This window comes from Dromaius novaehollandiae, chromosome 15 (assembly GCF_036370855.1).
Source record: "Dromaius novaehollandiae isolate bDroNov1 chromosome 15, bDroNov1.hap1, whole genome shotgun sequence".
NCBI lineage: Eukaryota > Metazoa > Chordata > Aves > Casuariiformes > Dromaiidae > Dromaius > Dromaius novaehollandiae.
The window spans coordinates 1,504,017-1,526,674 of record NC_088112.1 but is presented as its reverse complement, the minus strand read 5'-3'; the positions used below and the strand labels follow the sequence as shown (position 1 = coordinate 1,526,674).

The 22,658-nt window shown below is 40.2% G+C and overlaps 1 protein-coding gene across 1 annotated transcript in view; it reads left to right on the top strand.

Moving 5' to 3' along the window:
• Positions 1-22,308, top strand: part of UBE2D2 (ubiquitin conjugating enzyme E2 D2) — a 35,932-nt gene extending 13,624 nt beyond the window's left edge. Inside the window, exons 3-7 of the mRNA XM_064520735.1 lie at positions 2,629-2,660; positions 2,767-2,844; positions 2,933-3,038; positions 15,175-15,268; positions 17,276-22,308. Coding sequence (XP_064376805.1) covers positions 2,629-2,660; positions 2,767-2,844; positions 2,933-3,038; positions 15,175-15,268; positions 17,276-17,321 — 356 coding nt within the window. The 3' untranslated portion in view covers positions 17,322-22,308. The remainder of the gene's footprint in view (positions 1-2,628; positions 2,661-2,766; positions 2,845-2,932; positions 3,039-15,174; positions 15,269-17,275) is intronic.
• Positions 22,309-22,658: the final 350 nt, after the last annotated feature.

Here is a 22,658-nt window from a genome sequence, read left to right as displayed (position 1 = left end):
GATTTGTGCCATGATGTACTCTTCAGAAACTGTTCATCAAAGTGAAACAGTTATGATCAGTTATGAAACACTTCATCAAAGGTGCTTGAGACAATCTGATGGAGAAGGTGGGAAAATGAGTTGATAAATGTAATGGAAAGTTGCTTTAAAGCTTTCTGTATTCAGCAAAAATATTAAATTCGTGTGTCTTTATGCGACCTCTGCTTCTGGAAGACCTAATGAAAGGCTTTCACTATTGAGAGCTGACATTTTGGAGATATGAGTAACTGAATAGAAATGGAAAGGTGACTTCTTCCATACCTAACCCAATGTTCTAGTTCTGACTAGGCTGCCTTGTTAGAATGAAGTTCCTCAAAATTTAGAACATGCTGTGCTTGCAAAATGGTACTTTTTCTAGCCTGGTTGATTAATCTGTTCCCTGTTATAAGCTTTTCATCCCTGTATTTCATAAATCTTGTAAAAAAGAGAAAAGCTGCTTGTGCCTTGTTAACTTTAGGGGCAGGATTTCCTTTCTCTCAGTAGTGTTTTAATTCCCCCCTCCCCCCCCCCCCCCATTTGTTTTGGAAAGATGCTTGTGATGGGGTTGCACTGCCAAAGCTTTAGTATACTTCCCAAACACTACACAGTGGTTTAGTTCACTTCCAAGCAGGTACCTCTGCTCAGCTATTGAATGTCAGACTTCCTTCTTAGTTTAAAAAAAAAAAAAACAAACTTTTTGAATGGTTGATTTCAAAGTAAATAATTGACTGAAATAAGTTTTGCATGACAAATATATCTTTCAGTTCATCAAACTTGTCCTGGATGTCGTGAGAATCTAAAGCTTAAATTAAACCAGGAATTTTCCCAACTCTGGGATAGGAATTGGAAGGAAGCACCCATCTAATTTGTAAAATGTTAAGGCTCACTGGTAAAGCTCTCTTAATTCTTTGTCTTCTTTTGGATTTAGGGTAAATGGCTGGTTATATCAGGTTGTCTCTTAAATGTGCAAATGTGTGCAGGTTAACATCCAGTGTTACCTGTATTTTCCAGTACAATCCTAGTGGATCTTATCAGTATCTATTTATGCCTGTGAAATTCTTAGTTCTTGTTTTACACTTGGCAGCATTCCTCACTTTTTTTTTTCCTCCTTTGCTACCCCTCTTCCTCTGGGTTGCTGTCTGTTGTTCTACAGGTAGCACGGACTTGCTCATGCTGCCTAAAGTATTTTAAGATGACTGAACGTTACATTTGACTGAGTACATGAGCCATTGTCTTGATTTCCTGAGTCTATATCAGATGTAATTTTTCTTTGCTAGCTGGTGGTGTTTAAAATACTTTCTGTTACAAATCTGTTAATCCTAACCCCTCTTCTCCCTTAGTCTTGGCAGGGCTGTTTGTACTCCACTCTTTTCCCCCTTGTATGATATCATACCCCGTTGTAATGCCTGTATTGTGTGTGATTAAAAGCCACTCATGCTAGAGTAGAACAAGTAGTGCCCCTGTGGGCCAAGATTACTTTGAGACAGGTAGCAGCCTTGAAAGCTGTAGACATCAGTTGCAGGTTTTATACATAACCTGCAGATGGCTTCAACTTCTATGCTGTGAGAAAGCATTAAGGAAGAATTGTGTTGTAACAACTGAACAGTGTTCTGTACAACTCCCCTGTTCTGAAGATAATATAAATATGTAACTGATGCCCATGCAGAGGGAGAGTTCCCACAGTACTGTTCGACAACTGGTAGACATTGAACAGACTAGCACTATAACCTTCAGAGAAAGCACAGGAATCCCAGGGCAATGTTAATTTGTATGAGAATTTACTTTATTTCCTTTGTAACAGCATTGATCTTGCTTGTTTTCTACAGCATAAAGGCATTCTCCACAATTCTGTATTACCAGGTTCAGATATTCTTGTGAACAGCTGCATGTGAATGAGACTTAATTTTTATTGATTTAACCTACAACACAGGCTAGCATATCCTGGTCTCAAATACTTAGTAGGCTTTCCTGTATTCCTTTGTCATTCTTGCTTCTCTTAAAAATAATACTGGTTTTTGTTCCTCTGAAATTTTGAGGCTGAGTGGAGACTAAGCTAAAATAGATGAGATGCTGCTGATTTTAGGTTATCTCTTTCCACATGACAAATGCAAGGCTTAGGCTTACCCTCAGACAGTCCATTCAACTAAGAATCTATATGGGAGAGATCCTTACTAGTAAAGGACATGCTTATGCTACAGCTTTGCTTTGCTGTAGCTCACTCTAAAAGGGCACTGCAATCCGTGAAAACTGGGCTTTGGTTCAGGTACTTGTAGAAATTCACGGGGGAACTACAAAATTGAGTGTACAAATTTGTACTAGGTCTAAAATGTTGACTCTGTATTTTTGTCGTCAGGGGATGTTTTGGGGGGTATGATGGGTGTATGCTACCACAGCAATCTCTAGAAGTGTAAATCAAGTGAGTGTGGAGCATTGGGTACTTACTTCATCCTGTCTCTGTTTAGTTCTTTGGCTTGCTTCCCTGCAGCCTTTCAGAACGTTTTGTTTTACAAATAGACTCCTGCTTTGTAGTGCTTTGTCTGGAAGTAAGTAGCTCATTACTTGAGCTTCTCCAAACAGAAACTGTAGTAAATCACTTTTTCTCTTTTTCAGTGTTCCATTGGCAAGCTACAATAATGGGACCAGTAAGTATGAAAGGATTGATGTTCATAGATTTTTTTTTTTTTCTTAAACACTAGTTCTCTTGTAAATAACTTCTCAAAGTGAATAATGATTCTTCTTCATTTACAGAATGACAGTCCCTATCAGGGTGGTGTATTTTTCTTGACAATTCACTTCCCAACAGATTATCCCTTCAAACCACCTAAGGTGAGTGGCTTGTACTGTAAATCAATTTAGGACCATGTGTTGTAATGTACCTTTGTGAGCCTACACTGAAATTTCTCTTCTTCTGCAGGTTGCATTTACAACAAGAATCTATCATCCAAATATTAACAGTAATGGCAGCATTTGTCTTGATATTCTACGGTCACAGTGGTCTCCAGCACTAACTATTTCAAAAGGTACTTCCCATGCTCACTTAATTTGACTCTGCTGAAATGAACTATTGACTTGGGTTTAGAATGTGAAAACTACTGCATTCTTACTATTAACTGTTCTTATGGTCACAGCTTCAGTCATGTGGCCCCACATCTACCTCATAACCATTTCCTGAGTGCTGGATGCTTTCTACATCTGATCTCCCTTTCTCCATAGGGAGACTGATTAATTTTGCCAGTGGATCAGATAAGTCTTACTAGTGGTCTTACACTAATAAGTAAATAGTTTTGGCACCTGTCCTCAGTAGACTGTACTTAGTCCAAATGTTTGAACTAAAAAATAACTTTAACCTAGTGCATGGGAAAGCAAGATTTCTTCAGTGTCTAAAAAACCACACCAGGTAAAACGTATGTAGGAAAACAAGTGTGTCCTCAAAGGCTAACTGAAAAACCTACTTTTTTTTGGTCCCCTAAGATAGATCCTTTTTTTCCTCAACAGGACATCAGAAGTTAGTGTTAGCTGCTTATTTTAACAAAACTTCCAGTGACATGGACTATTAAAACATGTTTCAAAACTAATTGGCTAGCAATATCTTAATTGCTGCTTTTAGCCAAAGAAAACTTGAGGTACCTATGGAAGATACCTCTTGCCTATTAAAGCAGTATTCATGTTTAATGCAGGTCAGAGATGTTTTAAACAGTTTGAAAGAAGACCATATATTTAATCTTGTCTTCTAGCTATCATTTGCAGACCTAGCCATGGCAATCCAGAATACTCTAGATCTTTTCTGTACATGGATCATGTCTCAATCATTCTGTTTTGTAGCTTCTGTTAGCTCTAATCAACGGCTGCCAAGTGTCACAACTTTCTGGATATGCTTTTAAGTACCTGACACTTGGTACTACAATATGTCTCACATCCTTTCCTGGCTCTAGCAGGTTCTCCTGTTACCTGTAATTATTCTCTCTAACTACATGTGTTGATATTCCCAGACACTTTCTTTTGGTTCAGACAGGTGATTCCTGTTACCCTTCTCTTGCTTATAACTGTCTTCTTTTCACTGAACTAGTGAAAGTTCCTACCTTCTCTGTCCAGCTAAAGTCTTCTGCATTTGTAGAAGCAGATGGAAAGGCAAAAACAATATCTCACTTGTTCCTTCCCTGAGGTGAATCTGCTAGTGCATGAAACTGAAAGTCTTTACTATGAGTTGAAAGTACTGAAGAAATGGTATTAATAGGGGGCAGAATTGTCAGGTTGACACCACTTTCCTTATGAATGCTTTCAGTCAAGTACTAGCTGCTGTTGGAGGTAAAGATGTATCTGTGTTTGATGGAATTGCTGTCTGTTTGTAATACTGTAGTTGGAGAATGTGATAATGTGGCATAGTATCTTACTTTCATTCATTTTAGAGATTCTAGAATGGCCTTATATGTAGTGGGGTGGTAAACAGCAGATTTGAAAGTACTAGAAAATATACCGTTGGTAGGATGGTTAAAAGCAAAAGAATGGTGCAAGAATTTAAGTGTCCAGTTAGAACATGAATGCCCTTTTTATTATGGCTGTTCTGGTGTATTAGGAGTCATAAAACTTCTTGTCTTGGCATTAACAGTGTAACTGTATTTGTGTTGCAACATGCTTTGGACATCTCTAGCTCCTCCCCTGCTCTGCCTTGAAGTCCTTTCTCCCCCTTTCACCCCTGTGGTCTGCTTCAAGCTGCATCCTCCTGGCTCAGCTAAAGTAAGCCATAGGATCAGCGTAACCACTTTACTACTTAGCCACTTCTCTCTCACTGCCTCCCACCCCTCTTAAAGCATACTTCTTGAGAATAGATGTATTTATATTGCTGTTCATCTTTCACTCGTATGATCCCACAGACTCTTCTTCGTATGGCACAAAATGCATACAGAGCTAGATGATGAGAGAACATTTTTTTCTGAGTTTCTGTTGGCACTTGTTTTGTGCAGGAGTTAAAGGCAGTGAGAGGAATCTTTATGGATAGCTTTCTAGAAATTCAGAGTGTTTCCCTCAAAAATAACAGGGATGTTTGTCAGAAAGCAGACTTCAAGTTATTATGGGGGAAGAGCAGATACTTAGAGGAATCAATCTTGTCTTGAACAAACATTGATATTTTCCACAGAGGCAACTTGAATCTTCTAGGGTGGATGTGTTTTCCATCAGGTTAAAACTCTGTGTGCCTGATCAAAGAGTTAGCAAAGAGCAAGTATATTGTTGATGGGAAAAGTTGTAGGGTTAGGTAATTTAAGTGAATAACAAGATTTAAAACAGTAGTAGTTAGGCTTGAAAGTTGTGATCCTTCAAAAGCAGCAACTTAATATTTATAGTATGGATTTCTTAAAGTATTTTCCTGAATTGTGGCACCTTTAAAAGGGGATACCAGTGGGAGCAAGCTGTTAAAATCTTCAACTAGAACACAGCTCAGAAAGGTGTATTTACTCAGAATATACAGAGAGAGCTAGAAACAGTTCTTCTAGGAAACAGTTTATCACAAGCTGCTTGCTTCTGAGGCATGTGGTAGAGATCAGTCAGCTGCTCATGTGACTGGATATTCTATTGCAATTGCTGTGCAGTAGCCCAGACTTCTGGAACATAGTCTCCCCCGCCCCATCCGGAGAGGGGAGAGGTAAAGTGGTATGCCATGACTTGGTTTAAATCTGTAGCTTCACTTTTTGGTGGAAATGGTGGGAAAGATTGTGTCAGTGCTACTTAACTGTCCAGTATAAGTTGCTTTTGGGGATCTTGGTTCCTCACACTCTAGACGAAGGTAGGCTACCCCGGGGGAGGATTCTAAGCGTCTAGTTTGGGAGCCTGCCTCTGTCCTCTTAGATAGCTAATGTCTGAGTCTGGGGACTATTGCAACAATTTCATTTCAGACCACTAGATATGAAAGTTTCTATCCCTCTATCAGTAATTCGTTGAAGTAATCTTGGCTATGATAGTAGATGTGACTTACCACCTTGGATTTGCTTTCCATCTTTAAGTGCTTGCACCTCCTAAACTTGTTAAAATGGGTCTTGAAGAATTGGGAGAACAACACCAAGTGTCTCATGAAATAGTAAAATAGTTAAGTTGCTGATATTAGTAATGCTGAACTAAAAATATTCAATGAAGAGTAGCGTATTCATTGTAGAATAAATGATCTTAAAATATTGTCTTAAGCATGTACCTTGGTAGTTGATTTAAATGCCAAAGCTTAAGCAGAAGTCAGGCTTAAAGTAAAAATGTTCTCTTAACAAGCTGATTACAACTGTTCTTAACTGTCTTTGGGAAACACCTTGCTTTCTCTTGAATTTGGCTAGTAGCGTGCTAGAGTTTAATATTAACCAAAGTACTCCTTTAGAAAAGGTCAGGATAACTTGCCCTGTCCTCTCCCCCTTCTCCCCAGTATGTGTGTCTTGACAGTGATTTTTAACTAATGAACTATGGCGCTTATATTCAGTGCCCTGGGAGAGTCTGTGCATTGAATGGCAGTGAGTAACTTCAGTCTCACTTCACAGAATTCACATTGCACTGAGCATGCGAGAATGGACAGTGTTAAGTTGAATTCATGACGTTGCTCGTGCAGGTTTTTAACAATCACTGTTTTAAGACTTGTTGGGAATACCCAAGTACTGAGCAAACTTTAAATGAGCTTCATCTTCCTAGTGCTTCTCTCTTCAGTTGCATGGTTGAAGACTCAGGGTTTCTGTAGCTCAAATCACTAGAAGTCTCAAGTCCTAGCCTCAGAAAATGGGGAACTTCGTTACTGATCATCCTCTTGGCTTTTGATTTCTGTTATGCTTACCCAAATATGGGAGGGAGGGAAGGAGGAGTCATGGGTTTGCCACAAAATAATGATTTGTGTACATGTGTGCTGAGCTAGGGTTTAATGGGAAACTAATTCTAGCACTTTCAGCTCTTTTGTGAACTTTATATAATTACTTGTGTAACTTCCCAGGTGTGTTGCACTGGGCAAAACTTACTCTCTCTTCTCTCATCATCCAGAAATTGTTGAACTGGCTTAGCAGGAATTTAAGTTGCTTTGAAGCAAGAAGCTTAAACTACTCAGATTTAAAGCTATGCTTCCTGTAAGACTAGGTAAGATTGCTGAAAGAGTCTGAAATGGGACTGTGGTGAAGAAGTAGGATCTACCTCAAGCAGAGTCTAGGGTTACTTTTATGGGTGTTTACCCAGATGCATCTTGTCCATTCACAGTTCCAAGCCAGTCACTCAGAAGCTAACATCTGAAGTTAACCCTGATCGAGCAGTCTCTTCTGTGTGCTCCTATGCTACGCACCTCTAATTTTTTGTCAGTGCTGATGAAAGAGTGCTGATACAGCACTCTCAAACTTGAGGCATACACTTGTCAAAGCCTGGGGTCTGGAACTCAAATGTGGTGCTTGTATAGGTGATCCTTCCAGGAGCTGTCTGTCTTAACTTTTTGGAGGAATAGAGTACCATTATGAAGAACATGGGCTAAAGTTATTTTGACTCCTTCCTTATGAGAAAGGGTCAGCAAATTTCATATGTATTTTTTGTATATGAGGAAAAAAATGGCTCAGCATTGCTTCATTTGATCAAGTTTCAAGGTATCTCAGTTGTAATATGAGACTAAAATAGCAAATGAAATATTAAAATAGGAATATAAAGCCAAATTTCTTAATCTGCTTGGTATCACATTAGGCAGCTGATCACTCATGTGACACCCTTGCTTCCAGGGGAATGGTTTCACCTTAGTCAAACCTTTCCACTCACATGTTTCCCAGAATATGCTGCCTCTTTGAGCTGCTCTTGCATGTTAATTCACATCATGGCTATGCCTGTGCTAGATACAAGCAGTGTCACTCAACTTCTGCCTTGTACTCCCAGGAGCCCTGACAAGCTCAGCCCCTCATGTGAAGAGAATAGAGCCAGGCAAATGGTAGGGTTTTTCCTTCCCACTTGGTCCTTTCCAGCTGTTTGAGAACTTGCTTATGTTTTGCCAGTCCTTCAACCATCATGCACTTGCTCTGTGCTTGTCCCCAAAAATAAAGCCCGTAAGTCTTCAGTGTGGCAGTCCCTCAGACGTGCACCTTGACAGCGGCACAAGGCTGCCAGCAGATCCAAGAAGTAGTAGACCTAGATGAGAGGGTTTTTTAGCTGTCAGGCTGATGATTAGGAAAGCAGGAGCTTTAGCTGGTATGAGAAGTGGGGCAGCTGAATAAATCCTCTGAAATGGAATTAATTCCTGAGCAGTGATGTGTCCACAACTGTAACTTATGCTAGCAGAGGTGTTAAGTAATCCCCAGAGTAACTAGCTGAATTAAGTTTCAGCTGACAAAACTTCATTATTGTCCTATGCAGAAACTGGCTTTTGTGTTCACTGACAGATCAGGAAGCCCGACACTATGGCAAAGCCTGTGGCCTGTTCTCCAGAATGATGACAACTTTTCTCTTGTGGAAGGAACTTAAGTGACAAATGTTATACCAGTATCTGGGACAGAGCAGGCAAGGATGGGCTGCTTTTCCATTACTGTGAACTCATGCTATTGACATGGTGTGCGAGAGTTGGTATTCCTCTGCTTTATCCACCTGTTCTGTCAGTGCAGAAGCTTTTTGATTATGTGGTCATCCTTGAGACTGCTGTGTGACTTCAGCCAGGACTAATAGCTGGGTAGATACCACCCTGCTGTTCTTGACAAGCTGCTTGTATGCCAGGTGTCTCAGTCTCATCACCTCAATACTGTAAAAAACATTCTTGGTTGCAGCCTTTAAGCTGCTTGCTTAAAGGTGGACCTTCCTTTGGTGGGAGAAGGCTCAGCTTGTCTGCTGAGGTCTTTTGCCCCATGCAGGGCTTGATTCAACAGGAATAACTTCTTTTCTAAAAGGCAGTTGTTCTGTTTTTCTTCTCCTGTGCATTTAGAATTCTGTGCTCTTTGCTTTTAATATCAAAGCTAAGATAGGAGTGTTCATGGAGAGAAGTAGGGCTTTCACTGATGTTCCATGTCTGACCCAGGCTGCTTCGTGCCCTCTAACCTAATCCTAAATAAATCATTTTACTTTAGGTGAATTTTGAATTGGTGCCTCTTATTTTTTGTAATCATTTCCCTCCAGAGAAATGTTGAGTCAGAACATAACCAGTTAAGATGTTCCTTTCTGGTAGCGCATCACTGTGGAGGAATTGATGCTTGCTGTATTTCCCTGTTGTGATTCAGCTGGACATTCTGTTGCTTCTCAATCACTTCTCTTTATCACCCTTAAAGAGCCTAGTGCTTTACTGGAGCAAGCTTTGTTGCTCACAGTTCTAGCTAGACTTAAATACTAGCTTGTGTATATAGTGGTTAGTACTCTATTAAAGGGACAGTTGGAACTGGTGGACGTTAGACCCATTCTGGCTTCGCAGACAATTTTTGAATGCTTTGTTTTGAATTTTGAAGGTGGTTTCTACAGTGAGAACATGGAGATAAACACCAGCTCCTTTGGCAGTCTCTTTGGAATCCATGCCTTGCAGGTCATCTCAGGCTTCTGTTTCAAAAGTGTGTGTATTTCTATATTAACTAGATCACTGTCTCAGTATAGGGTAACAGGGCAGAACAAGCACTAGAACTAGCACTTTCTAGTGCTGGTATCTAAAGAATCTAGAAGATGCAACTCTTGGGTCTTCTTGTCTGGAAGAGTCATGCTTTAACCAGATTTAGATAGAAGTTTTCAATTGTCTGACTTGCCTGTCAAGCTTTGTAGGAATAGACTTAGTCCAATTGTTTCTAATATGTAGAAGCCTTATATTGGGACACATGGCTTCTTCTGAGGTCTAAAGAAGGCCTTCAGCTGTGACTGCATACCCTGGATATGTAAAGCTGTCTTATAGCTAAGCATGATGCTTACCCTGAGAGTCACTTGATTGCAAAATCATCCCTGCCATCAGCAGAAGTTAATTGCTGTGCACCTTTACTTCCTGCTCCTATTGAGACACTAGGAAAGATGTCTTCCTGGCTGTGGAGCTCACTCCTAACAATTGGGGCTTGTGCTTTATAAAGCAGTATTTGCCTCTGAGTTTCAGGAGCTCTTCATGCTTCTCGGCTTTCTATGTGCCACTAGCATGTTCTGTTCTGGTAGACAGATGGTGATACTGTGTTCCATATTGCTTGTTGTGCTGCTGCTAGGAAGCAGTAGGTCTGTAGGGAGCTTATTTTATGAGTTTTGTCCTGGCTAGTGGCTGAGCTGGCTCAGGTTCCAGTGTTGTGGCTGAAGAGACCCAGCTGTGGAGTTCACATATTGAAACTGCAGGTATGTGCAAATTCAGTCTGAGGTTTGGAAGAACCAGAAAGACGAAATAGCTTATTATGAAAATGGTCGGCTGTTCTTATCGATTCAAGAGCACTGCACTGAAGCCTTCTGAGAAGATGGGCTGGATTCTCATCCAGCAATAAACCTTGTTGACAAACTGTGAATGATGTGATTCCCTGCACATAAAGTCCACCTTGAGTAAGGCTGCCCTTGAATTATAAAGCATTATGTGCTCTTTCAAGGGAAGTCTTGCAATGGGAAGGTGGATCAGGGGTTTGCAGAATTACACTGGTAGATTACAGTTTGTTTCAAAGAACATGTTGCTGGAGCATTCTTAATACTAAATGTAAAGTGTGGTCAGTGGGCTTGATTGGGCTTTAATAAATGTGTTTAGGGAAAATTAAGCCCATTATTTTTTAGGAACACTCTTCTGTTAGCATTCTTTGGCTAATTCCTTTCTCCTGGTTCCTTGTTTAGGTGTCATGAAATATTTGGTCCATGCTACTTGATAGAAGTCAGCCTACTAAAGGAGAAGCTGTTCTTTATTGTCTGCAGTAGATGGGGATCAGAGTTGAAGTATCAAAGTTAAACAGGCTGCACATTGAGAATCAGAGAAACATAAAGTTAAAAGCAAAATCAATTTGTGAATGAAAGGGAACTTGAAACAAGCTTGGCTGTTTGTGCTTAGTGTTTTACCACAGACTGGACTGCTTTGACAGTTAAAACTGAAGAGATGAGAAGCAGCTCTGTATCTGAGAACCCTTTGGATCAGTGGGAAGTGTAGTTTTGTTTATTTTGCTCTTACTATCAAAAATTCACATTTGACTTCAGAACCATGCACACTTCTATTCAGTGAAAGACTTTAGAAGGAATGCTGTCAAACTGACACCACTAAAGCAGACTTTACCTTTTATCATGCGGGACAACTAGGGTGTGCTTTAAAACAGAATGTGGTGTAAAACAACATTACTGGTGACTTACCTGTTCTGTGTACTTGTTCAACCGAATTCTGTGGTCACAAGACTTCATTTTGTGAACTGTTGTTTATGCTTTATATTTTACTGTTTTCTTGTGCTAGTCTTGTAGTCAAATGACTAGGAAACATCAAAGTTTTACTGTGGACTTCACTGCTGTAATGCTTAATTGCACTGCAGAAGGGGGTCCAGAAATTCTCTGTTCCACAGTACTGGTTTAATCAATTATTCTGGATATCAGAGGAGAACTCGCATGCATAACTATCTCTTTTTTGACTACTTCCTCGTTCTTTCCCTTTGCACTTAAGCTCTTATAGAAAGTTCTCTCATGAAATTTAAGGAGCTGTAAGACTGGTCTGCAGGTTGCTTACATTAATTGGTGCAAAACATGGGAGTATATGGAGTGCTCTGAAGGAAAACCTAAACAGAGCAACTTCCTGAACTAATACTGGCCAAATACCTGGGTTCAGTAGGCTGTTAAACCACTTCAGATCAAACTCCAGTTAAATGTTTTGCTTGCTGAAGCTATAAGGAAAGATTTAAATTTACCAGCAAGAGGAAGCATAATAGAGAATAGTTTAAAAAAAAAAAAAAAAAAAAAAAAACTGAGTGTAGCAGCACTGCTTGTGTCCATTTATTAGGTGGTTGGAGTGATACTTTAATGCAAATGAAGTACTGAAGAGTGAAATGGCTTTTCTAATTTACTAGGTCACCAGAATTCATCACTGAAAGCATTTAGCTACTGATTCAGTTCTTACAAACCACAACCCATCTTAGGAAAAAGGGGATATTAGTGGCACAGGATTTGTAATGGCCAGGAAGTAGCACTGATACTCTCACCTTAATAGCTTGTAAACAAAGAACTGAAACCCCTGGACTAGACACTGATTAAACTGCCCTTTCCCTTTCAGCAAGGGAAATGCTGTTCCGGGCAGACTTGAATCTTGCCAGAAGAAACTGGCACGTGTGCAGCACTAACTTCTAGTATTGCTGTTGCTCTAGAGGGGACAGAGCAAGGGATATCCCGGTGTGTGGGCTGATGTTAACAGCCTAGCACTGTTGCTGCCTGCGGTCTGGTGCTTAGAGCAGATGGTGGTAGGGCAAGCTTGCTGTGAGGTGCGCAAGGAGGATCTCCCACCCTGTACCATGGGCACTGAGTGGGAGGCATTATAATGGTTGGGGAAGGTAGGCAGAGAAGATTGAACAGGCTCAAAACCATGTTTTACCTGAGAAGGGTGAATTGCCTTGTTCAAAAGAAGCCTTAGCTTGTGAAAGTACTGTGGCGAGACTAAGCTTGGGGCAAGCTGGGTAACAATAGTTAGCTGGAAAGCTTTGACCAGACTTTCTCCTGCTTAAGTGTTTGGGTGTTAAAGGGAGGGGACAGATGTTGTTTTCTCCTTGGACCACCTGAAGGTGCTTGAATAACCAGCAGAGTAGCAGTGGAGTCATATTTCTTTGTGCTCAGACAGGAAAACAGCTGGAGGCATTGCCATGTTCATGCTAAACTGACTGACTAGCAGCTGCTGGGGGTAAGGTGGTAGATGTCCATGTTACTGAACGCTAATGTGAATCTTGCTTGGGCCATATGAAGAAAATAGCTGAAAGTGATGGGGAAGTATGGCAGATGCTAAACTTGAGTATGTTACAACCTTCCATAGCAACTTGCTCCTCTCTTTGAGTTATGTTAAAGGACAGCAGTTCAGGAGCAGTGATCTCTGCATGCCTCAAGCACAACAGTTAAGCACAAGAGTTAAAATCTTCGTTGTGTGAAACCTTATTCAGAGAAGTAGTTGAATAAATGTTCTAAGTGGAAATTGATAGCAGAGAATCAATAAGCTCTAACTTATAAGTGGACAGTAAAAAATAATGAACACAGCAAAAGTGGAAATTAGTCATTTTAAAACTTAAAAAACAAACTGTTCAAAGAATATGTGGGTTATGAACAGCAATAGATGACTGACACCAAAGGACTTGAGACCTGAAAGAACTGGAGTTTTTTTTTTTTGTTTTTTTTTGTTTTTTTTTTTTTAGAAAAGTTATTTGTAGAAGTTCGACACTTGTAAGGATAAGCCTTTGTGCTGTCTTAAGATGTAACACTTCAGAAGTGTGAAAGCTGCTTTTTTTTCCTTTTCCTTTCTTCTAGAGGTACTTGCAGTAGAGACTTTGCTTTTCTGGGGTGTGCGGCCCAAATGCTATCAGGATTTTAGATGAGCAGAGTTGATGAGAGAAGGCTGAGTATTTACATATTACTGAGTTTTTAAGTATCTAAAACTCTTAAGACTAATCAGGCAAAACTACGTTGTCTTCATGATTTGTTGATCAGGGCTAGGCTTTGTTTCTTGATGTCTCCAACTAGAGAAAAGGTTCATTCTTCATTATATGTGACAATCAACTGTGCCATTTTGGCCCAGACTGGGACAGGATGCTTGAAGAATGATATTTATTTATTCCAGAACAAGAAACATGTTTGCTTAGATCAGAATCAAGCAGTTTGTATGAACTGCATGCATTGTCTGGAAAACTGAACTAATTTGAGTTACTGGGAGTTGTTAGTGTCCTTACCACCACATTCGTATAGCTTAGCTAGTAACTAGTTAGGTTAAGTGAAAGCTTAGCTAGGTTTTTTTGTCCTACTTAAACTTGCACAGCTTAAGTGGATATTTGACCTGTTCTCCCACTTCTCCTGCTGCATCTAGCCATTCTTTGTTTTGTGGTCTCTATTTTGAGCTACCTTTTTCTTTTTTTAAAAAAAGTGAAGCAAGGTTAAATGTATGCTGGTCCTTGACTTTCAGCTGACATCTTTCAGCACAGTGGTATTTCTGCCTCATCTGCTCCCCTTGACAGTAGCAACTGATGGAAGTTTGAATGGCTTAGTGTTTATAGTTTCAGGCTTTAAAAAAGAAATGCTGTTATCTTCAGCTTCCTTGGAGGATGCCTTGTGACAATGCTGCTGTTGCTGCTAGCAGTGAAAGGACATGGGGAGTGGCATTATTTGTACCACTTTCTCTCAACCTGTTTCAATGGGAGGGTGGTTTGGCCCTTCTTAGGGGACAAGAAGTCCATGGCACACTTAGTGTAGTGTTCCAGTGTGCTTTGCTTATGACTTACTGCCTTTTCTTGTCCACTCTGTGAATGTAGGAATGTGCATGTGCTGCCTGTAGTTTTGAAAGCAGTCTTCTAACTCCTTATATGGACAAGGGTTGATGCTACACAAGGCATCATCATTTGAGCGGGATGTGGCTTCTGGAATATATACAGTACATATTTATAGTAAAGTGTTAGAGTTCAGGGCATTGCGGTTGGTGTGAATGCAGTAAGTTGTGCTTTCTCAGTTCATGTTGAGTACTATTTTACAATTAAGCTATCCCAACCCACATTATGCTGAGAAAATAATTGGATAAAGCCTCTTAATTCTGTGTGCAAAGCTAGGACTTTAAAAGATGGTGATTTAAGTAGCTGTGAGCAGTTTGGGCTTCCTTTGTGCCTGGGTATGTCTGCATTTTGACTTTTGATTAGTGCTTCTGCATGTCACTGACAGTGGGATTATCTGGGTTAGGTGAAACCTGTGTTTCAAATGTAGAAGCAGGGACACTTTCTGAGAAGGCTTCCAGGTAATGTTTCAGACATCTCTCTCTGTATTGACCTGTGATTTAAGGCTGTAATCAGATACTCCTGTTGAGGAGGTTCCCAGTTGTTGTGGAAATACTTGAACAAACTTGTAGTCATGCAAAGCTGCTTAGTTAAATGGTAAGAATCTTTTGTACAAAGTCACTTGGATGAAGTATGTGGAACTGACTGCTTCTTGGTGTGTTTTACAGTGATACTAATGGCTAAGGGGGAAGCAAACAGAGGCTGGCTTACTTCTACAGGTGTCTTCATGTGCACATAAACTCTAATGCAGTATTTTTTTTTCTCTCCCTAGTACTTTTGTCCATCTGTTCTCTGTTGTGTGATCCCAATCCAGATGATCCTTTAGTGCCTGAGATTGCACGGATCTACAAAACAGATAGAGAAAAGTGAGTATGGAAGCCAAAAGCTTGTAATATCCTTGACAGAGCAGAATACATGCTTAAATAGTAACGGGGAACTGGAAGGAGCTGCTTCTTGCAAGAGTCTTATCTGTGATTTTGCCTTTATGCTTAAAGCATGGTCTTTGTAGAAATATTCCTGGGATCTTAATACAGTTATTTTAACAGCATTGCTGTAGGAACAAGGTATATATGTTATTGGAAGTTAAGTATGTGGGGATCTTGCACTTCTGTGGGTTTGTTCTAGAGTTCTTACCTCACAAAATAGTTTTTCATTAGTGTTGTTAATCACAGGTTTGCTTGATATAATTTAATGGAAGTGCTGAGTGAAGAATAATGCAAACCTGTATCTCTCTTTATAAACCTCTTAAGCTGAATGGCTTCAAGAGCCTCACTGTGTGCTTTAATTCTGTGTAACCAGCAGAGGGAGAGCAAGTTATTTTAGTGGGAGAATGTTTCTATGCTAGCTATTGATGATGGAGTTGTGCAAGCAAGAAAATAACAAAAATGCCTTGTTTCACCTCCATCTGACAACACAAGGGAAGAACAAGCGATGTAGAGGTGGGATGGGAGGACTTTCAAGCCTATTGTGATGCAAAATACAAAAAGAGGAGAGGACTCCAGCACTAAAGAAAAGCTTTAAGTTCTTTTGTTTGAAAGCAGCAGCTTAATGACTATTGTAAACATTCCTCCACCTCCCTGTTGCCTTCCAGATCTGATCAATAGTGTTAATTTTTGAAGTTACATGGTCATCTAATGCAAACAAGATAGGGAGGAAGGGGAAATAATCCAGAAATGTGCTCACTATACTGGAAGATTGAGAAGCAGGGTTAGGGAAGTCCATGCAGCCTGTCTTTAATCAGAGCTGCGAGATGAGCAGTCCGTCTTTTGCGACACAGTTAATAGTGGCTGATAGGCACTTAATGTATGCAGGACACTCATATTTTCTCAAAAATGTGAACGCTTTGAGCTACCATATAACTGGACTTGCTTTTGAGTAGTCTCAGAACAGTGAAGTAATGCTTGCTCTCCTGCATTCACCTGAGTGGTTTGTCTAGTTTCTTGGGCTAGAGAGCTTTCTTCTACAGACACAATTCCAGTCAATATTCTTAGTCAGTGTATATAACTAGAAAACCTCTTGCCACTATAGCGTCTTATGCTTTTTTTCCTTAAAAACTCTGTAGAATGAGAGCAGCTTGTATTGTCAGAAATTGTGAGTAACAGTACTGATATGCTCTTTATATGATTGCTCTGCTTTACATAACTATTCTGGACTTCCTCTAGATGTGACTCTGGCTATAAAGGGGGTTTACTGCCAAAAGTAGAATGGGTTTGCAAAAAGGAGCATATTGTACCTTCAGAATAAACACTTCTGATGGATGAACTTTGTCCCGATAGCCATCAAAATAGCTAAATCTGATGTATGGCATGAAAAAAACAATCTGAAAGGCTATTGTGAGCCTGTCAGGATTTGACCACCTAGTATACACCAGGAGTTAGGTTTAGTCTTCTGAGGGTGGAAGAATGGGGTGGGAAGAAAACATCAATTTGAATTTTTTCCAGAGTGCCAAATTGAATATATGTGATAATAGTTTCCCCAAAGATACCGTAGTTGGGGAGGGGACGGAGCAGGTAAAGACTTCCTGAAAATATACTTTCCTCTGAAGTATGCACCGGCTTTTTTTCTGGCTTTAGTCACAAAGATCTTCTGTTCCTGCTGTAAACATGCAAAGTGTGTGTGTGTGTGTGTGTGTGTGTGTGTTTGGGGTTGTTTTCCTGTCTTCCCCGCCCCCCCCCCCCCCCCCCCCCCCATAAAGCAGTGTGAATTTTTTTTGTTCCGCTCCTGTTTGCCTGGTGCTTCAGTTTCTCCTTAAATTTGACAGACTCGCATTACTGGAGAGACCTTAAGTTGGTGCCCTGTGTAGACTAGACTGCTGGAGTTGAAATATACTGTTTGGATGTTATGTTGAGTAAATCCTCTTTTTATGCATACAGGTACAACAGAATAGCTCGGGAATGGACTCAGAAGTATGCGATGTAATTAAAGAAATTATTGGATAACCTCTACAAATAAAGATAGGGGAACTCTGAAAGAGAAAGTCCTTTTGATTTCCATTTGACTGCTTTCTATGAGCCCACGCCTCATCTTCCCCTGTGCACATGTTTACCTGATACAGCAGTGCTGCGTGTTGTACATACTTGGAACAACAAAATAGAAATACTGTATTTCCCCGTACCAACATTGACTCCTAGCAAAGAAGTGTGTGTGTGTGTGTGAAAAGCTAGTTCTTCAATCATAACTTTGTGAGCCTAAAAGCATTCCTTGTTGATTTAATTGGGTGATACAATGTGAATGGGAGAGTTCTGGTGGGTATTATATATTTCTAGGGACAGTCTTGCCTATCCATGAAGGATTTTAAGTGGAATCCTTTTAAACTCATAACAGTTATGAAAAGCAAGGTGAAGAACTTGAAGCTGTTTCTGTATTCATTTTATTCTGAAGGACCTACACCTTAGGTAAATGTTATGACCAATGAGATAAACTGTACCCACATCCTGTGTTTAAGGTCTAAGTTTAACTGGTCAACATTTAAATGGATTGGAGCTATTAGTGCATCAAGTGATGTTGATTTGTTTCAACTCTCTCTCCCCTCCCTCATACTTTTTTTTGGTTTGTATGTGGTTTCTCAGTTAATACATAGCTAATAGCTCTTATTTTTCTTAAGTTTTTTTTAACTGCTTAGGTCTTTCTGGATGTAAGGGTGAAAATCCATTTGACAGAAAACTTGTGTATATTTAAAGACCCAACTGCTCCCCTGGAGCTTGTACGTTCAAGAATGATTAATCTGTGTAATAAACTGATTACTACAGTCATTACATATAACTTTGTGTGAATAGGCTTTTAATTTTAAGAGCAGTTTGTTACAGGCTAAAACTAATGGTGGATTTCCCTAAAACTTCTGCATTCACAAATGGTTGCATTTGAAAATCATGAAGCAATTTGGTTTGCATCACACAGGGCTATGCACCTGAACAAGACAGACATAAGCTTAAAAATTTACATGAAATCAAGATGTGTAGTGTGCCAGGAACTTGACTGTTAAACCAAATAAGCAGTTTACTAAATGAGAATCTGAGTGACATTTTACAAAGCCTAATGGTATTATTCCCACTTGCATGGGACTTAACACAATGCATATGTACTGTAGGTAAGTGAAACCTTATGTAACTAAAATAATGGATGTAAAAGGGTTTAAAAAAAAATTACCAAACACATCAGCACAAACTTTCATAAGATGTAGCTTTTACATAATTACTTTGCACTAAACATTTGCAAATGTTCATACAGTTTTAAATTGTACTTGTATGTGTCTTTTTTGAACAAAATCTTCACTTGAATCTAGTGAAAATGTAGTTTGAAACTTTTCTTTGTATACAAGTGTATTTGCCAGCATCATTCATGTGAAATAGGTGAGTCTACAAGTTTATCTCCTCTTAATATAATTGTAAACAAAGCCATCAACTATGAAGGAGAGGCTGTAGCCTCCAGCTCTCTGGCCACAGGGGTCTGTCCCATCCATTTTCAAATGCATCTTTACACTCTTGCACAAATGAGGAATAAATGTCCACTGCTTTTGGTCTAAATCTGTTCCACTTGTCTCATCTCTCGATGTCCTTGTGTATACACTTCTGGATATAAATGTTAGCTGTGTTTTTTTGGAGTCTTCTGTACAGCAAGCTGTAGGTGAAACTTGGATATGTGTGCATCTTCAGCAGGCATGAAGACTGCTGCCTTTGCAATGTGACAGGCTTGCTGCCTGAGAACCGCTGTGTGGGGGTGAAGCAGTGTGTTCTGATGAAGGTGACTCTAAAACCATGGTGCAGAGCTTCAATTAAAAAGAAATGGAGCACATAGCCATGCATTGTGGCTAAGTGGCAGGAATAGGGATGACCCAGAGCTACTGGGGAGCTGGGAGAAATGTGGTGTGCAGAGGTATGAACTGGCTATTGAATCCTCTTAATACTCCTATGTTATGCTATGAGGTGTTAGTCTTTTCTGGTTTAGAAAGCATTAAGTGGCCTACCACTGAAGTGTGGCCCTGCATAGAAACATAGCCTCAAACATGAAAACTATGCTGCAGTGGCAAAATTAGAAAGTAGGCTAGTAGCTACAAGTTTGTCTGAACCCTTGGTCTTTTGTTAACCTTTAATTGTGATCTGGCCTTACTTCTTACTAAACCTCTGTCTTAACATGCAGGCTAGCACTCCTGTTGGACCCTTGGTGATGGGGGAGAGAACATGCATCAGCTACAGTGAAGTCATCCACCCAGGTTTCTGTAAAGGGTGGGGGGGAGGTGTTGTAATGTCTTTGATATGTACAAACAGGTTTGGTTGGAATTGTTGCAAACCTTGCAGCAAGCTATTTTGGGTGGGTTCCCGTTACTGCTTTACAAGAACAATTTTTGGGGCAGGTCTGTCTGGTAATTATAACTGCTGAGGACAAAAACAGATCCAGAGGCCTGTACAAAAGAGTTATAAGCTGGAGAGCAAAAGAAAGGAGTAGTAGTGGGTATAGAAATTGAGGATGATGGCTTCCCTTTCTGTGAAGGTGCAGAAATAGCATATGGTAGGTGACAAAGCAGTGCAACCATGCATTAATTGTAACAGTCAAGTCCTGAATGCTCGCATAACTTCAGCTTGCATACTGTATTAACACTTGCTTGTGTTGAAGTGATTGTCATATTTTTGGAATGAAATGTTTAAGGAGTTTGGACTTCTTTGTTGGTGACATCACAAAAGCCATGGTTTGGCCAAAGGAAGCTTGGCAATACTGCTCAAGGGGCTCCTGTGCTGTCCCTCAGGTGGGTTGGCCATTTGTTGTTGAGGGTGATACTGTCAACTAGGTAAGGGGGCCCTTTGTAAGGATTTAACCTAAAATGTGATCCATGCCAGCCATTCTTAGGGCTGGGTGTCATACTGACTTGCTATTTTGAAACCCTTCTATTGTCCAGCTATGCTATAAAGCATGAAACAGTACAAGAAGCCACAGATTGCTGCCTTTCTAGGAACTCTGAAATTTTCATGTGATGAAGTCTTTTTTTGGTCGCTGCCCAAATTTTTTTGACTTGCTAGTATTTTAACAGTTAACTACTTCACTTTGCATGGCTCTCTGTACTGAGACTTCTATGGACATAGATTGTAAGTGCTTATTCAATTTCCTTTTTTCTTTTTGCTGTGTGCTAAGCAAGTCTGTTTTTATAAAGTTACTCTTCAGCTATTTAGATACCTCTAACTCTGGCAATGATGTAAAGCTGGAACACTTACATGACTGGATGCATTAGATGTGTTCATCAACACCCATCCCCTAAAACAGAGTAAACAGAGGACAAATGTCTTCAAGTTCAGTGAGCCATACAGCATGTAAATCTTTTAGGACCATTGCCTGTATCAAACAGCTGGGATTATTTGACAGTACATCTACCCACTTCTGATATGTATTGTTTGCAACTTGAGTTTTCGGGGGCTATTTGCGTACGTCTGTCATACTTGTACACAAGATGACATGATCCTCTAGCTCAACACTAAATGGCTGCTGCTCAGTATGCAGGAAGTTGCAGTTAGCTTAAACAGGTAATGTTGCCTTTGTGTAGAATCCAGCCTTCTAGTTACTAGGATGAAGCTGATTGTAGACAGTACTGGAGGACTCAAGAGTACTGTACTTGATCTATCTAGCTTATCCTTAGGTAGGAAGCACTAACAGCATTTCTTAGTTGTAGCCTTTTGGCAATGCAAGAGTAATTTTGCATTGAGATTGCTTTGCTATACTGATGCTTTAAAATAAGCTGCATGTTTAAGTGTCTACAAATCTTTGTTTGCTGTCTGCACATGTCAAATGACGTAGCAAAACACAGTGAAACTAAGTTAGATACAATCGTGTGTCCCTACTGTGTTCAGTAAAGCAAGTGGTAACCTGTCCCTTGCCACTTTAGTCCAAGTGGTAGCTTTTCTAGTTCTCTGAAGCTGCAGCTGGTGACACAAAAGCCTGGCTGCTTTTTCTGACCATGTTAGTTATCATCTTACTACTCACAGCAGCAAAACTGCTCTCAAGCTGTTCTCCTTGATCTCCATTCTGATAAATGGTGAAAGATCAGAAGCCTGAAGGAAAGGATGGTGGAAGAAGTGCTTTGCTGTGTTAAAGACTGCATTCTTCATGTGTCCAGAGCAGCTCTTGCTGCTAGTGAGAAAATGGCAGAACACCTGGGCATGTGGGAGGTGCAGTGGTCCTGCTCGAAGCAGTTACTGTTCAAATGCCATCTTGCTCTAAAGAATTGAAATAGCGTGATAACGTCACTGAACATGCTCAGCAGCACTTCTGCTGCAGCTTGGAGAGCCCTTTGGCTTTGGCCCTGGGCATGCTTGCTTGCCCAGGCAAAGCTTAGAAGCATTCTTCTACAAGAATGAAAGCCCCTAGAGATACTGGAGTGGAGGGAAGGCTGTCCTCTGTCACAATCACTCCTTAACTATCCTTGGACCAATCTTGCTCTTGTTCCCTCAGCGTTAGGAAAGTCTGTCTCAGTGACTGCCTTACAGCTGAAAAACATTCAGTGCCCCTTCTCCCTCCCCCACCCCTTAAATTCTTGTTTCCTTCCATTCTTTGGCTCCTCTATCTAGGCTCAACTCTACAGCAAGTCCGTGACCAAAGTGGCACGTGTTAGTTGTTTTGGGTTTGGCAGAAACTGTTTACTACAGGGAATACACAGGGACAAGAAATGCTTTGAAGGGAGCCCAATGGAGAATTAAAAACAGGAAAAACCTGCTGTCCAGCATTCTGGATCTATGAAGATCAACCCCTGCGTGTGTAACAGCAATCAGAGGTATTAGGAAAAATTCCTACAACTACCATCTTGCTGCCCCTACCTTACCCACATCTGGAAAGTGTGTGTGAATAGATCTGATCTAACATTATCTACCTGTACTGTTGTAATGTGTTGGAATTTGGTCACCATTAAATAATTCCGTTAAACTTATTGTGGCTTGATGGCTTTTTTTTTTTTGCTTGAACTGTGCCTTTTACCCCTTTTTTGAGCTTGTCTTCCTATGTTTTTTCTTCTCTTGTGACTAGATTCCTTCTCCCTGATGGTTCAGTTCTGAGCTCTCCTCTGCTCTGTCATCTCCAGTAGCCTTATTTAATCTTAACTTCCTGCTAAGTTTGGCTTCCACTCTGAAGATGGGCATTAATTTGTGGGCAATATTGAGTAATAACCCTGATGGTCTTCTGCCTACTTCTTGTCTTAAATATGTGTAGGCTCTCACCGATCTTCATAATTGGCTCTTGTAAGTGTGTGCTTTCTGATTTTAAAAACAAGGCAGTACTAAC